The sequence below is a fragment of the Panthera tigris genome, chromosome B4 (assembly GCF_018350195.1).
Source record: "Panthera tigris isolate Pti1 chromosome B4, P.tigris_Pti1_mat1.1, whole genome shotgun sequence".
Classification (NCBI taxonomy): domain Eukaryota; kingdom Metazoa; phylum Chordata; class Mammalia; order Carnivora; family Felidae; genus Panthera; species Panthera tigris.
In genome coordinates, this window is record NC_056666.1 from 124,933,568 (window position 1) to 124,948,474 (window position 14,907).

Sequence of the window (14,907 nt, forward strand, 5' to 3'; positions counted from 1 at the left end):
CATCTACATGCTTTCCTGTGCCAACCTGCAACTTAGGAAAGTTATGGTCAAGAAAATGCGATTTTGTAAGAAAGATTATGTCCTGGGTAATGAGGAAATGAGACTGTAGTTAGGGCAAAATGGAGCAGTGGGAGGGAGAACCCAGCTTCTGGTCTCCTTGCATTAGTTATTACGGAGACGCAACGCCCTTTTTAAGGAAGCTGAAAACAGTAAGAGGCATCCTATTTTGAGCCTGTGCTTCACCAGACCAGCCTTTTAATTTCTGCATGACATTTTCTCACAAAGCTTGCTTACTGGCAAAATAGTCATCAGGCTTTTTATAAAAATTATAGAGTGTGATGGCATTTTGAAGTTTTATGATAGAGAAGTCATAGTTTATAAATCCTGTTTTAACCAACACACCACACCCATCAGTGCTGTTAAAAATGTATATACACATGTGCTCCGACAAATTCTTCAAAAAGCCTTTAAGGAGGATTTCTATTAAGATCATAAGCACCAGACATTTGCTAAACCATTTTGCTGTTCATCCATTCAGTGGTCAGGTCAGTTGTAATGCCTGAGAATTATGTTCTGGGCCTGGTAGCACAATTTATAGCGGGATCTCCTCTCTTTCACCATTGTTTGGGGGTGCAGCCATCAATGCCTTCCCTGCTGCATAATAATGCTTGTCTCAGGTTTCAGAAGACGGGTTTGGCAGCCTGGTGGGACATTGCCTGAACCCTTGTCTCAAGCTGGGTGGAGGATACAATTGGAGCTGAAATCTCAACATAAATTTTAAACGATTTCATGTAAAAGGACAAACTTATTGTCAGTGAACTTTACCACGATCCAGGCAACAGTGATTTTATTTCTGAAACAGTGATCCATTACCAGGTATCCTGCCCAGTTTATTAGTTGGCACTAAAATAACATAAATTAATTGGCAGTTTAGTGTAAACTCAACAAAAAGTTCATGAGATACAGTTTAACTATTTTTTTCAGCTGAATCTTGATAAGTTTTCTAGAGATTTAAGTGCAAATATTTATTATAAAATTATGCAATTCAGTTTTGTTTACTGACACTTACTGAGCCTCTATAGTGAGCCCTGAAGGTTTCATGATTTCTTTCAATAGTAATCGGCAAGGAGTCCCATATCATTTTTGCTGCGTGAATATGTTATTTTCATCCCTGAATTGAAATCACCATTGATTTCATGACATGAGTACAGAGGAAAAGGTGAAGGAAATAATGAGTTTTGATATCTGCTCACCTTAGAGCTTAATTCCATTAAATGGCACATGGGCATCTTGGGACATGTGGGTATTGAGGATGTGTCCCTATGCAAGCATGTGAAAGAGAAAAAGTGACTTAAGCTACCTTCTTAGCCACTCAAGGGAAAAGAAGAGACACCTGGGAGAAGTTAAAGAGGCTCAGTAACCCACACATAAGTTCAGGAGTAGGGCAAGTGTGAGTCCCCATTTTAAGGTCTCTGAGTAGGAGCAACTATGTATTCACAAGACCATGAGAGTGAAACCCTTTTTTGGTGCAAGTCTCTGATCCTTAGTGAGCCCCTACGGGGGAAAGGGACAAAGAATAACATCCTAATTTCACTTCCAGTTGACAGGAACAACTTCCAAGGTCCCAACAGGTGGAAAGTCTGATTGCTAAGGACAGAAAAGCCTGTACCTGATTGGACAGGACCTTGGATTTCTTAGAGGAAGGGGCCACCATGCCTTTCCCCGTTTTATCTCCCCTGTTGGGTATAGAGTAGTTGTGTGTTCATTGCTTAGTAAATGAAGAGTTAAACAAATGGGTAAATCCACTCTTCTCTGCTCTCACTTTCCTCCTTTTCGTTCCTTTCTTTTCCTCCGTTTTCTCTTTTCTTTTTCATTTAGAACTTTTCTAATGGTTGATTAATTTTTATGAAATATATCCTTACCTGTCAGCACTCGGCAGTGGTTTCTAATTACCTTCTCATCCCAGTAGCTGGAACTGTATGCATAACATGCTAGAACTGAGTTTAAGAAATGTGGATTTACCTATGCAATTATGAAATGTGGACTACCTATGAAACCAGTAGAGACTGGTTCCTCAATGGGGTTAGGTTGGTATACTTTGGGTGTGATTTTTCCTCTTTGTAGGACTTTTTTTTTTTTTTTTTTTTTTAAGATTTATTTTTGAAGCGGCAGTTGGGGGGAGTGGGGGCGGAGAACAGAAGATCTGAAGTGGGCTCCCCACTAACAGCAGTGAGCCGGATGGAGGGCTCGAACCCACAAACCATAAGATCACAACCCGAGCTGAAGTCAGATGTTCAATAAACTGAGCCACCCAGGCACCCATGCAAATGTTTCCTCTTTTATAGGACTTTTAACCTTATGGAGGAAAATTGCTTTTAAAAGTCGTTAGCCACTATGAGGGTATTATTGCTTTTGAAATGTTTAACCTGAAGGTTTTCTTCATTTTAGTGAAATTAATACCTTTTTTTAATCTCGGTACACATGGCTACCTAATTATTTTACATAATAGAATGTACACTTTGTTTTGTCCAATATCAATGAAGGTACCATTGGATACAACCAGCGGAACAGAATCGATACTCTCATGTATCTGCTAGCATATCCACAAAAACCCATGGTTAAAACAAAGACCATTGAGTTGATAGAATTTGAGAAACTGCCAGCTGGACAGAATGCAACAGTTGCCGTGATGAGTTACAGCGGCTATGATATTGAAGATGCCCTTGTTTTAAATAAGGCTTCCTTGGACAGAGGTAAGTGGGTCTACAGAGCTCACGGTGTGCAGAATTAGGTATAATAAGGATAATCAGCTAAAAGTCACCTGGTGTCAAAATGTTAATGTCAGTTTCAAGTGATTTGAATTTTGTAACATACAAACAGGAGGTGGTTAAGTTTCAGTGTTGACTTTTTTAATGAATATTACATAGAGGTAATTTGTTAAATGTATTATTAAGTGTATCTTTGTTGTTGTTATTTTACTTTACTGGGGACTTGAGAGAGTTCCTCAACAGAAAACATGCAAGAATTTGTTTATTTCCTAGCAGGAATTATAATAAATGAAAAACGGTTTTTGGATAATCTAGTTAGTCAGCAACAAACTGAGAAGGCCATAGCAATATTTCTGTGTTAAAGGGTTTTTTAATTGTATGTCTCAACCCCATAATGTTAGACCTTTTTGTTAGCAAAATGCTAAAAGTTAAAAATACCCATGCACAGACCCCCGACCTACCAGTTCCTGTGCAATCTTTTTGTCAGTTTTCTGACAGTTTACTTTTGCAAGTCACTGCTCATGGTTTGTTAGCTGTCACCTGACCTGAAGTCTGACTCCTCTCTTCATAATCTTTCTCTTTTTCCTCCCTGGCATACTCACTCTGCCTTCCCCTTTACTCTCTGTAGTTGCTAGGCAGCCGTAATAGCACTCCTAGACATGTGTCTTTGGCATTAATGTTGGCTGCACTTAATTTATGCCTCTTTTTTTTCCTCCAGATGACAACAGCCATGCTTTAAAACTAGATGTTTTCCTTTCTGATTAACTGGTAACGTTTATGTGGAAATCTGAAGACTTTGTGATATCTGTCAGAAACTCTGCAACACCATTTAATGATCTGAGTTTACTGTCCTCTAGCTTTTAAGCTATCACCTGTAAATAAAATGTCCATTCACACTTGGAGGAAAACGCTTCTTGATTTCAGGCAGCTCAGATTCCCACTGCACTCTAACACGTTGCAGTTAATGGCCAGTGTACGGAATTTCAAGATCATGTAATGTTTCCAAAGCAGCTGGCTCGCTGAGCGGAGTTTATTATGGCCACACACAATTTACCAGGAGCCATAATGACTGAGACCTTTCTCGGAGACCTACTAACATCCTCATCTCCTGTCCAGATGTCGAAATTTGTCACTTCATCGCACGGTCACCTTCATATTTTAAAAGTTACATTCGAGCACGGAGGCTTTATTTAGAAACCCACTTTTTCCTGATTTTCTAAACCCACGTTCTTAGATTTCTTAATAAGAGTTCTGCCTTTGGTGGAGAATCGTAAGTGAAGGATTTTACAGCCATGCATTTATTTCATCAGTAATAGCTGACATTTAATCCTGAGGTGTCTCCCTATTTAAGTAAACTCTGACATGGCTCAGTATATCCTAGGGCTATTAGAGAGAGAATGCAGTTTAGAATAACTGCTTGGCCAAAGGGAGAAAAGAAAAGAAAAGAAATGCAGTCACAGAATCTTGGGTGACTCTACAGCAGATGGGTCTTCTTGAGGGATGCAGTGCGGGAAGTTTTTCCTCCACCTAAAGGTTTCCTTCTGTTCCTTTTGCTTATCTTTCATAATACTTATTTATTTATTTATTTATTTATTTATTTATTTATTTTTAAATTTTTTTAACGTTTATTTATTTTTGAGACAGAGACAGAGCATGAACAGGGGAGGGGCAGAGAGAGAGAGGGAGACACAGAATCAGAAGCAGGCTCCAGGCTCTGAGCCATCAGCCCAGAGCCCGACGCGGGGCTCAAACTCACAGACCGTGAGATCATGACCTGAGCCAAAGTTGGATGCTGAACCGACTGAGCCACCCAGGCGCCCCTCATAATGCTTATTTAGATTGTTGGTTGGTGTCAGGACTTTTCCCTCATTCACTAGATAAATGTGATCCAAAAGTATAATCAGAGTAAACTCTCCTCTTCGGGGCACAGGCAGATGATTTCTCCTGTTAAAATTATTTGCGGCTTCTTTTCATTTTCTCTCCTCTCTGGAGAAAAATTAATCTTTTTGTGCCCTTGTTTGGGACTTCCTCTGAGTGCCAAAATTGGAAAAAGGAAAACTTTTCAGAGAAGGTTAGCAGAAGTTATGCACCAGAAGGGTGTGTGGGAAGAATCTTGGTTGATCAGTAGACATGGTGTGTTTCCACACTGCCACCCAACTGGCTGGGCGACCTAGGCCACGTGACTTCCCTGGACCTCATTTTGTAGCACTTGTAACACTGTACATAGAGCAGTTAAGCTAGGTGGTCTCTGGGGCCCTTTCCGGTTCCCATATTCTGTGGCTCTGTGCCCTGAAAGAATCACAGTGATGTTCAGGTTTCTCTCACCTTTCTCCATCATGACAGGATGTATTCCATGCTGAAACATGGTTGTAGAGATTCCAGTGTTTATGTGGATAGTAGGTGTTGGAGAGTTTCTGAGCCAGTTCTTTGGATTATCAGGTTGCTATTTGGCCCATCCCAGATGACCCAAATGTAGAGCAAGTTGTGGGTCATTCAGTAACACAAATACATGTTTTCTCATAGTCGTGTTGGTGGTTCTGACCCCCAGTTTGGTTTCATTTTAGGCTTTGGGCGCTGCCTTGTATATAAAAATGCTAAATGTACATTGAAGCGCTATACCAACCAGACTTTTGATAAAGTGATGGGGCCGATGTTGGATGCTGCTACGAGGAAACCCATCTGGCGACACGAAATTTTAGATGCGGATGGTATCTGTTCTCCAGGTAAGAGCCCTTTTTAAAAACAATTTAAATGTATACTCTTTGCAACATGAAAGTTATGCATCATATTTCTGAACATTTGGTAACAGGGAAGAAAAAAATAACAACTTAACAAAACCACTTTCCTAACTCAAACAGCGTGGTCATTTTTGATGAATTTCCCTTCTAGTCTATTTTTCTACGCGTATATTTTTACATAGTAGTAGTTCTATTCCAGTTATACTTTTCTACTTAAAATTTTCAAGCACAGAAAAGCCACTTTAAGGAAATGTTTAAAACAAAATGCTTTAAGAGTGTAAATGCCATTTCCCTGCATCTACACTGGCGTTTTTCATCATTTGTGCATTTAACATGCAGACTGACTTGAGACTCTTCTTCCCCCAAAAGTGTGACTCCGTGATAATTACAAACTCGCAGTGAATTTTGTTGATGCCACCGCAGCCCCTGCCCTTGAGTCTTACAGTCCAGCGTGGGAGGCTGACAGTGACCAGAGGATCACATGTAAACATATGTCACGCCATAGCCAGGTTAAGGAACCCTATAAAGATCTGTGAGGGCATTTAATAGCAAAAGGATCTGACCTAGGCAGGAAGTGTAGGCTCGCCTTCCCTAACGAAGGGTGCTGAGATCTGGAGGATGTGTGGAGTTAACTAGTAAGTAGGGGAGCGGAGTGTGTCCTGAGCTGTGGTGTCCTGTAGCTATAGATGGTTAAAGGTTCTGAAAGGCCGGTGCGGCTCAAACAGGGAGAGGACAGGGGAGGGCAGTAAACAAGAATCTAGAGAGAGGAAGAGCAGGAGGTGGGGCAGGGCCCAGACACAGGCCTTGCATCATGATGCTGTTTTCATCACGATCCTAAAAGCAACACTACAGTCAGGTACGCATTTTGAAATGATCGTTGTGACCACAGTGTGGAGAGAAGAATAGAAAGGGGCCAAAACAGAGGGAGACCCAGCGAGAGCTCTGGCAGCAGAGCAGGAGAGTGGGGCCACAGCGAGGCGGAAAGATGGGCTGTGGTGGGGATGTTGCTGGGAGGGCAAAGCCACGTGATTTGTCACGATGGTGCCTGGGTGGTGGGTCCTTGCATCTGCTGTGGTGCCCACAGCCGCATGGCACACGGCTTCCTCTCCTCCTGGCTGCGTTTCTTTCTCGGAGAATTTTGCTCACTGTTAACCTGGGTTTTGTGTCAGAGAGCTAGCACCGTGACAATACTATAGAGTAGTTGGCCTTGGAGCTTACCAGGAAAAGATGCAAAGAAAGGTGAGAATAGCAGGAAAATCAAAGAAGTATTTTGATTGCCTCGTTGTCCGAGTGGGCAATGAGTGAGGACTAGGTGAAATAACTTAATAAAAGTAAGTGGCCCAGACTTGTTCTGACACCCCAAGATATATAAAATTGCCATTTATTGACACGAAGTTTCTCCTGTTAGTTTGGTTCTCTAAACCAGTTTCTTGATTTTTTTACACACTGATTTTTCAAATGGGCTGCCACAATTACTGACGAGCCCTGTTGAACTCTGGCTCATACCATATCGACCTTTTCCTTCCTTGTCTGCATTTCATGGACCAATCTAATCACCTAGTTCCATGCCCCAATAATGTGCGCATTCCACAGAGGTGGTAGCGATTGGACTGTAACACCCTTCTCTTTTTCTTAGGTGAGAAGGTAGAAAACAAACAAGTGCTTGTCAATAAGTCCATGCCCACAGTAACTCAGATTCCTCTGGAAGGAAGTAATGTTCCACAGCAGCCACAGTATAAGGATGTGCCCATCACGTATGTATTGGCTTCACCTTGGAAATACCTAGAAAGATTCAAAAAAAAAAAAAAGAGAGAAAGGCTAGGGGAAATTAGAAGTTAGCTCTTGGAGGGTTGGAGAATAGAAATTACAGTTGGGGGTAATAATAGTTGTCATGAAGACAGCGTGGCGTGGAAGATAAAACCAAGCTGTGGAATCATGTAGGCCTCCCACCCTGGGTTTGAGTTGTGGGCCAAATAGGCAGGACTTCCAGGTAGAGGGAACAGTGAGGTGAAGGCCCCTTGGGCAAAACAGCACCCAGATTTAGAGGACCAGTGTAGCCTGCTGGGGCTAGGTTGTACAGTACTTGGGAATTCCTTCGGTAGAGAGTGATAGGATCAGATGTGTGTTAAATAAGTAAATTAAACACACTGGCCACAGTGTGGCATCACTACTGCACGGGACTATAGCTGGGTTCAGTACTGGTCATGTGGTATGTTACCTTATGTGGATGAAGCACTCACACCTTGGCCTCAGGTTTTTCATCTGTGCAATGAAAGAGCTACACTCATTAATCTCCAGATGTCTCAAATACAGTGAAATTGGAGACTTCATGAGATGAGCCATGGGCCAGTGATAGCAACCACACTCTGACATAAAAACAAAACCGGAAGAAGTAACAAGATGCTTAGTCTAGCCAGGGTGATTGGAGTTAACTGAACTCTTGAAGTGGGGGTCTGGGGTGACACGGGAGAGCTGGGTTCCTGGGCCCTGGAAGGTAGTTCAGCAGACCCGTTCTGACCCACAGCTGAGCCCTGCTCCCGGCCAGTCACTGTGCCACTTGTATTGGAAACACAGCTGAAGTGAACCACGACCCTTCCCTGAAAGGAACCACACATAGTTAGCGGAGGCCTGCACAAAAAAAGAAGTCCATTGAATATCCTGATCATAGTGACTTCATTGAGAACTTTCGCTGTACCGGTTATGGTTGTGGGCAGTTTACCTGTGTTAGTTCACTTGTTCTGGCCACCACTCCATGAACCAAGTGCTCCTAATAGCCTTGTTCGAAAGACACAGAAACTGAGGCACAGAGAGGTAAAGTAATTTACCAAGGTCACACAGCTGCAAGCAGCAGAGTCAACATTTGAACTCCCACAGTTTGGCTTCAGAGCCCAACTCCTGCCCTCTGTGCTAAAGGCTGCAGTGCTGTGGGTGCCGTGGATTTGTCTGTGGGGTGAGTGGGAGCGCAGAGGAGAAACTGGGCTCTCCACTTCGGGGAGGGGTGAGGGCCCTTGCCCCGAATACTACAAAACAAAAAGCTGTTTCAGGGTGAGAAAGGTGGTTATGCTAGCTGGTTTTCATCCTGTCCTGGAGGAGGAGATCTTTTTTCTTCAGAACTCGCGTCCCCTCCTCCTGGGTTCTGCATTTAATCTAGTCTTTTAGGGACCTGACTCTCTCATTTTCTCTTCTGTCCTTCCATGTCTTCAGCCAGCTTTCTGTCGATTCCTTCCCCACAGGCTAGAAAGTGTGCTCCCATATTTCTTATCTTGAAAAGAAAACGAAACCTTCCTCAGGGCTCTGCGATCCTTCCAGGCTGCCAAGCATCCTGTTTCTTTGTCTGCCATGAGGGAGTAGCGTGGGAATGGTGTGTGCGGTGTGGGTTAAGTTGCCTTACGCCTGCCTCTCACAGTGTTTCCTAAAGGTTAGCCATCTCAGACAAAGACTGGAAAAGGGAAACGGTAACCTTTGGACTTAATGTTGAAAAATGAAAGGCACGTTTCAGAGTCCAAAATGGCAGGGTCAAAACATTCTGTGGTTGATCTTAAGTAAAATACGGCCTGTGGGTGATAGGTTCACAAAGGGCAGTTTGAAAACTCTGTTTTAGTGACTTGCTGTTAATATTAGCTACAAAGGGGCTACGGATTCATATATCGAAAAAGTGATGATCTCTTCAAATGCTGAAGATGCTTTTCTGATCAAAATGCTCCTGAGGCAGACGAGGCGTCCGGAGATTGGAGACAAGTTCAGCAGCCGCCACGGGCAAAAAGGTAAATTGTGTCACTCCTCGATTTGTTTACAAAACTGAAAATAGTATTTGTTAACCACGTATATAAGAAATGTGTAACTTTCCCCTGTTAAAAAAAATATACAGTGTGTTGGAAAAATCATTACATTGTTAGCCAGATTTATGCTGGTTTTATTTCTTAGACTTTGCTGTTTTTACTTTAATAGCATTGAAAAATGTACCATAAGGTTGCTTCTCTTTGCCATTTATTTCATTTTTTTGCAGCTGCTCCACCCAAAATTATAATTATGAATACACTCTAGACGACGTACCTCCTAAGATACAGGTAGACGTTCAGAAAATAAATAGCAGCACCTCTTTTTTGTGGAAGGTGCGTATGTGTTCCGCTGTCTGTCGGGTCCTAGTACCGTAGGGCGTCAGCACGAGCAGACAGCTCAGAATGGTCTGCGCCTGTGTTTAATGGTGAGCAGCCTGTGTGAGGTTCCCAGCTGGGGGGCTGTGGAGCTGAATTAGAACGCGGGTGTCCGGATCCCAGCGCGGCGCCCTCCTCATCTGCTGCACGTGGCCCCTCGCCTAGATATGTTTCTCCATGTGGTCCCGCTGGTGAGCCCTGCTCTTCCTGGGAGGTTACTGCTGAGTCTTCACGCGGTTGTGGCTCGGCGGTGTCTTGTTTTCGTATCTTCAAGAAACAGAGCACTGTGTCACTACTGATGAACTTGCTTTCTGTAGGCTCCCTCTTAGGTACGCATACCCGCATACCCTTGGCGGTTCAAAGGGGAACGTTTGCCCTGGGGGTCGAATTTGGGCCGCGTCTGCCACTTAACTAGTTGAAGAACAGCAGCAGCAGCAGCAGCTAACACTTTTGTGGCACTAACTGTGTGCCCGGCAGTGTTCTCAGCACTTCACACACACCGACTCGCTGGCTTCTCTCTCACACAGTCCTGAGAGGTCGCTGCTGTTTTTGTAGATGAGGAAACAGAGGCACAGTGACCTGAGTAGCTTGCCCAATGTCCCCAGTTGGTGGCGGAGTTGGTTTTCGAACCCTGGCAGTCTGGCTCCGGAGTCCGTGCTCCTGACTGACATCCCTGCTGTCCTGAGCGTTAAGCACTTGGCATAGTGCCTGGCACACGGTGGGTGCTCAGGAAGAGACGGCAGTGACCACTGACATTGGCTCTTTTGCATTCGCTCTCCAGCTTTGTGTCTCCTCTTTACTCCTAAATTCCTAGTGCCATGTCCTCGTGGTTTTAACTGATGGGCTTAAAGATAACGGCATATTCTCGCTGATCTCAACTTTTATTTGCTTGCCACACAAGTATATAAAATATTACAATTCATTTACTCAAATGAATCCATCCATAGTTGTCATTCCTTCCATCAGTGAAACTTTTCCAGACTAACACTGTTTTTTAGTTGACAGACACGAGATTGTTTTAGGCTGTCCGTATTTTGTTTAAAAAAAAAAAAAAAAGATTTTATCCATGTGAATTTGACACTTCTAATTCATATAGTTCCCTAAAATGCTAACTCTTAATACCTTTTGAGTGTTTGTAAACACTTCTTGAGATTCTAGTGTTTTCCAGTAATTAGCAGTGAAAATCAACTTCTCTGTATTGAAACTATTTGTCCCTCTCTCTTGGTCTAGGCAATTGCTGAGATACACTACTAAGTCATTCTGGGGTAACCATAATCTTATTTATAGCCTCTATTTTTCTTGACCTGTTCCCTGGACTGGGACAAAGCTTGAAACTCTTCTTATAAAATATTGGCACTGGACACTTTATAAGAATGCACACTGTAAGAGAAGGTCTCCATTTTCTGAATCAGTTTACAAACTTCAAATATCCCAAATCCTCGTGTTTTATTCCACCAGAGTGTTGTGCAAAGAGAGGAAGGCTGGCAAACATTTCCGTGATTATCCACTGTGTTCTAACTCCACTAAACTTCTTGAGGACAGGGATCACATTCTTAAATTCTTATAAAGCCTGATAGAGCCACTCTCATGGAGGGTACCTGATAGATGTGTGGTAATGGTTAAATATGTGAATGAACTGAAATAGGGAAATGAAAAGGGACAGATTCTGCACTCTTGATGGATTGATTTTACTCAGTTTTTAATCTATACATAGTATGTGAGTATGTGTGTGTATAGTATAGACAAAGCAGTACTTTTGAAAATGAGAAACACACTTGATTAGTAAGCTCCTATAAATACAGACCTCTACAGGTGCAAGTAATGGCAGTGAGTCTTTCTGCTGTAACATTTTTTCAAACTAATGATATGATAGGGATAATGTTCATTGACAGAAGTGGTTTCCAGCCTGAAGTGATGTGAAACTGCAGATTTTGGAGATCGGTTGAACCTTACTGGGGCTTGACTTGTACATCTCTATGAAATGGGAAGAAGCCCTCCTGGGGTTAGGTGACCTTTCACTTGCAGTGAGGAGTTTATCTTGCTAGTATTCTTTTCCAGATGGCTTTTAATCCAAGGATGAAAACCTTCTGATTAGCCTAGATTCCCTTGATATTCCCTTGTCTTACAGCTTCATCAGATTTATTGAAAAGATTGGGGGGAAATGGACAAACAAAACATAGGTAGTTTAAGCCTTAAGAGAGTAGTGGAGGGAATGATGTAGAACGCTTAACATAATTTTTGTTTCTTTTAAGTGTAGTTTTTTAATCAAGTAATAAATGCACGTGGTTTAAAAGATCAAATAGTACAAAAAAGGGGGTTTTGAACTGAAAAACACCTGTCCCTGCCTTTTCTCCAATTCTGCTTCCCAGAAGAGATTTCTTCTCATTTTTATTCTTCTATTTTGAAATCATATTTTTAAATATTTTTTATTTATTTATTTTGAGAGAGAGAGAGTGGGGGTGGCACAGAGAGAGAGAGAGAGAGAGAGAATCCCGATCCGGCCCCAGTACGGGGCTTGAACCCACGAATCATGAGATCATGACCTGAGCTGAAATTGGATGCTTAACCGACTGAGCCACCCAGGCGCTCCTCGAAATAACATTTTTAAACAGCTATTTATGTTATTCATCCATGTTTGCTATTACCCATTGATTTTCTGTTACGATGGATAGGAGGAGCTGGAACTTGGCTGTCTTTCCTTCTCACTCCCCACCTCCATTCCCTGCACAGGTTTATCGTAATGTTAGGTTACTTATTTCAATTGTATTATTACAACTATATAAATGTTGTTCACCCACAAACCAAGTAGTTGAGGGCATTTTCTTTATGGTCTAACTTTATTTTTTCAGAAATTAACAATATTTTTCTATTTTGCTTGATTTTCTGATTTCTGTTTCCATTCTTCTATACCATCAATAGTCTCTCAACACAGTTTTCCACACGATCAGTTGTCTGTTAGGACCATTTTTCTCCCCAGAAGACCTTCTCTGTAGCACCCCCATTCTTCCTGCTCCAATCTGTGGTGGTTTTCCTCTGAGCCCCAGCTTCCTAGCCAGTGTCTTAAGAACTTGATCGCCACAGGTCACAGGAGTTCTGGGCAGAACCTGGCTCAGGGCCGCAAGCAGCCTCATCTTCTGTGCCCCAGAAATGTTTTCAAGAAAGGGTAGGAAGCACTCTGTGCTGGTTTGCTTTAATCCCATATCACAGACCAAGGACTTACACAACAGAAAATGTATTGCCTCACAGTTCTGGAAGCTGAAGTCCAAGGTCAGTGTATTGGCAGGTTTGGTTTCTCCTGAGACCCCTTTCCGTGGCTTGCAGGTGGCCACTTTGTCCTGTGTCCTCACACGGCCTTTTCTCTGTGCAACTACCTCCTCATGTCTCTCTCTCTTCTTAAAAGGACACCAGCCATATTGGATGAGGGTCCACCCCATGACCTTATTTAGCCTTAATTACCTCTGTAAAGACCCTGTCTCTAAACAGGATCACATTCTGAGGTATCCTGGGTGATCTAGGCATGGGGGACACAGTCCATAACACACTCTAGTGGCAGTCATTTGTGAAATTCCCATCTGAGCCCCCTGTTTCTTGGCTCATCCCATGTCATCCCACCACCACCTGCCCCCACCACAGTGGAATAGTCTGTTCATTAAATTGCTGAGAAAGGATGGCAAGAAGTAACTTTTGTAAGATCATGTATATCTGAACATGTTCTATCCTCCTAGCTGATTTATACCCTGGTTGGTTATAGAATTCTCGATTGAAAAATTCTTTTCTCTAAGGATCCTGACAACATTGCTGTATTATTATCTAGATTCCATGTTACATTATTCTTCCTGATCTGTGTGTGTGTGTGTGTGTGTGCGCGTGCGTGCACAAGTGTGCTGTTTCTCTCCCTCTTCCCCTTCCTCCCATCCCCTTCCCCCGAAGTTTTTACTATCTTCTGTTCTTGGAATTCTAAAATTTTCATTCCTTGTCCTAGGAAGTCAGGTACCTTCTTATTCTGGAAGTTCAAGTTCCTTCAATTTTCAGATATTTTCTTATTTTGTTGATAATCTCCCTTCATCATTTTCCTTGTACTCTCATTGTCCATTTCCTTCTCTTGTTTTTCTTTCTAGGATTGATTGACTTTATTTTCCATATTTTTTTTCATGTTTATTTTTGAGAGACAGAGCGTGAGCAGGGGAGAGGCAGAGAGAGAGAGGGAGACACAGAATCCAAAGCAGACTCCAGTCTCTGAGCTGTCAGCACAGAGCCCGACATGGGGCTGGAACCTACGAACTGTCAGATCACGATCTGAGCCAAAGTCAGATGCCCAACTGACTAAACCACCCAGGCACCCCAATTTTCCAGATTTTTTAAAACCTATTGTATTTTAATTTCTAATCAAAAATATTAATTTATAGTCTTTCTTATAGCCATAAGTATATATTTTTAGTATTATATTTATTTTTAGTTTTAGTTGTTTGTTTTCCTTTTCAACTGTGTTCTGTTCCTAATTGTCTGTACTCCTTGAGGGGTTTCTTCCCCCTTCTCATTTGTTGTTGGGAAATTTTCTCTAATACCCGAAATGTCCATGAACCCTAAAAAGCAATTGGAAGCTTTATGGCCCAGGAATAGAATTTGTTGACTGGTGGACATCACTATAGGGGAATCAGGCAGTGAGCCATGATTATTGCCGGTGCCAGTTTCTATTAGGATCTTTCTAACTTTTGCTAGAAGGTTGGAGCTGGGAATGAGGGTCGCGACAGTACTTAAGACCATCAGCTGCCCTTCAGGGAGCCAGGTAGGGGCAGGGGGCTGGGACCCACTCTTTAGTGCACAGACTTTGATTTAATTCCTCTGTATCAGGCTGGTACCTTACCCTACCATCTGCTGTGCTTGCTGCCCTGGGGTGTCAGGTCATTGTGGTTCAATTCTTAAGGAAGGGTTGGGGGAGAATTGTGGTTTCTGGCTATTCAGGGTAGGGAATAAAAAGTCAGGGGCGCCTGGGTGACTCAGTAGGTTAAGCATCTGACTTTGGCTCAGGTCATGTTCTCACAGTTCGTGGGTTCAAGCTCCGCCTCGAGCTCTGTGCTGACGCTCACAGCCTGGAGTCTGCTTTGGATTCTGTGTCTCCCTCTCTCTCTGCCCCTTCCCTGCTTCCTCCCTCTCTCTCTCTCTCTCTCTCTTTCTCTCTCTCAAAAATTAATTAAAGAAGAAAGTAAAGAGCTGATAATGTCTTATATAGACATTTATTTTTACAAG

The 14,907-nt window shown here is 42.6% G+C and overlaps 1 protein-coding gene across 3 annotated transcripts in view; it reads left to right on the forward strand.

Moving 5' to 3' along the window:
* POLR3B (RNA polymerase III subunit B) overlaps nucleotides 1-14,907 on the forward strand; it is a 102,417-nt gene that overhangs the window by 62,737 nt on the left and 24,773 nt on the right. For all 3 annotated transcript variants that reach the window (XM_007096459.3, XM_042993086.1, XM_042993087.1), the window contains 4 exons: nucleotides 2,544-2,753; nucleotides 5,333-5,491; nucleotides 7,143-7,260; nucleotides 9,128-9,270. In XM_007096459.3, coding sequence (XP_007096521.1) covers nucleotides 2,544-2,753; nucleotides 5,333-5,491; nucleotides 7,143-7,260; nucleotides 9,128-9,270 — 630 coding nt within the window. The remainder of the gene's footprint in view (nucleotides 1-2,543; nucleotides 2,754-5,332; nucleotides 5,492-7,142; nucleotides 7,261-9,127; nucleotides 9,271-14,907) is intronic.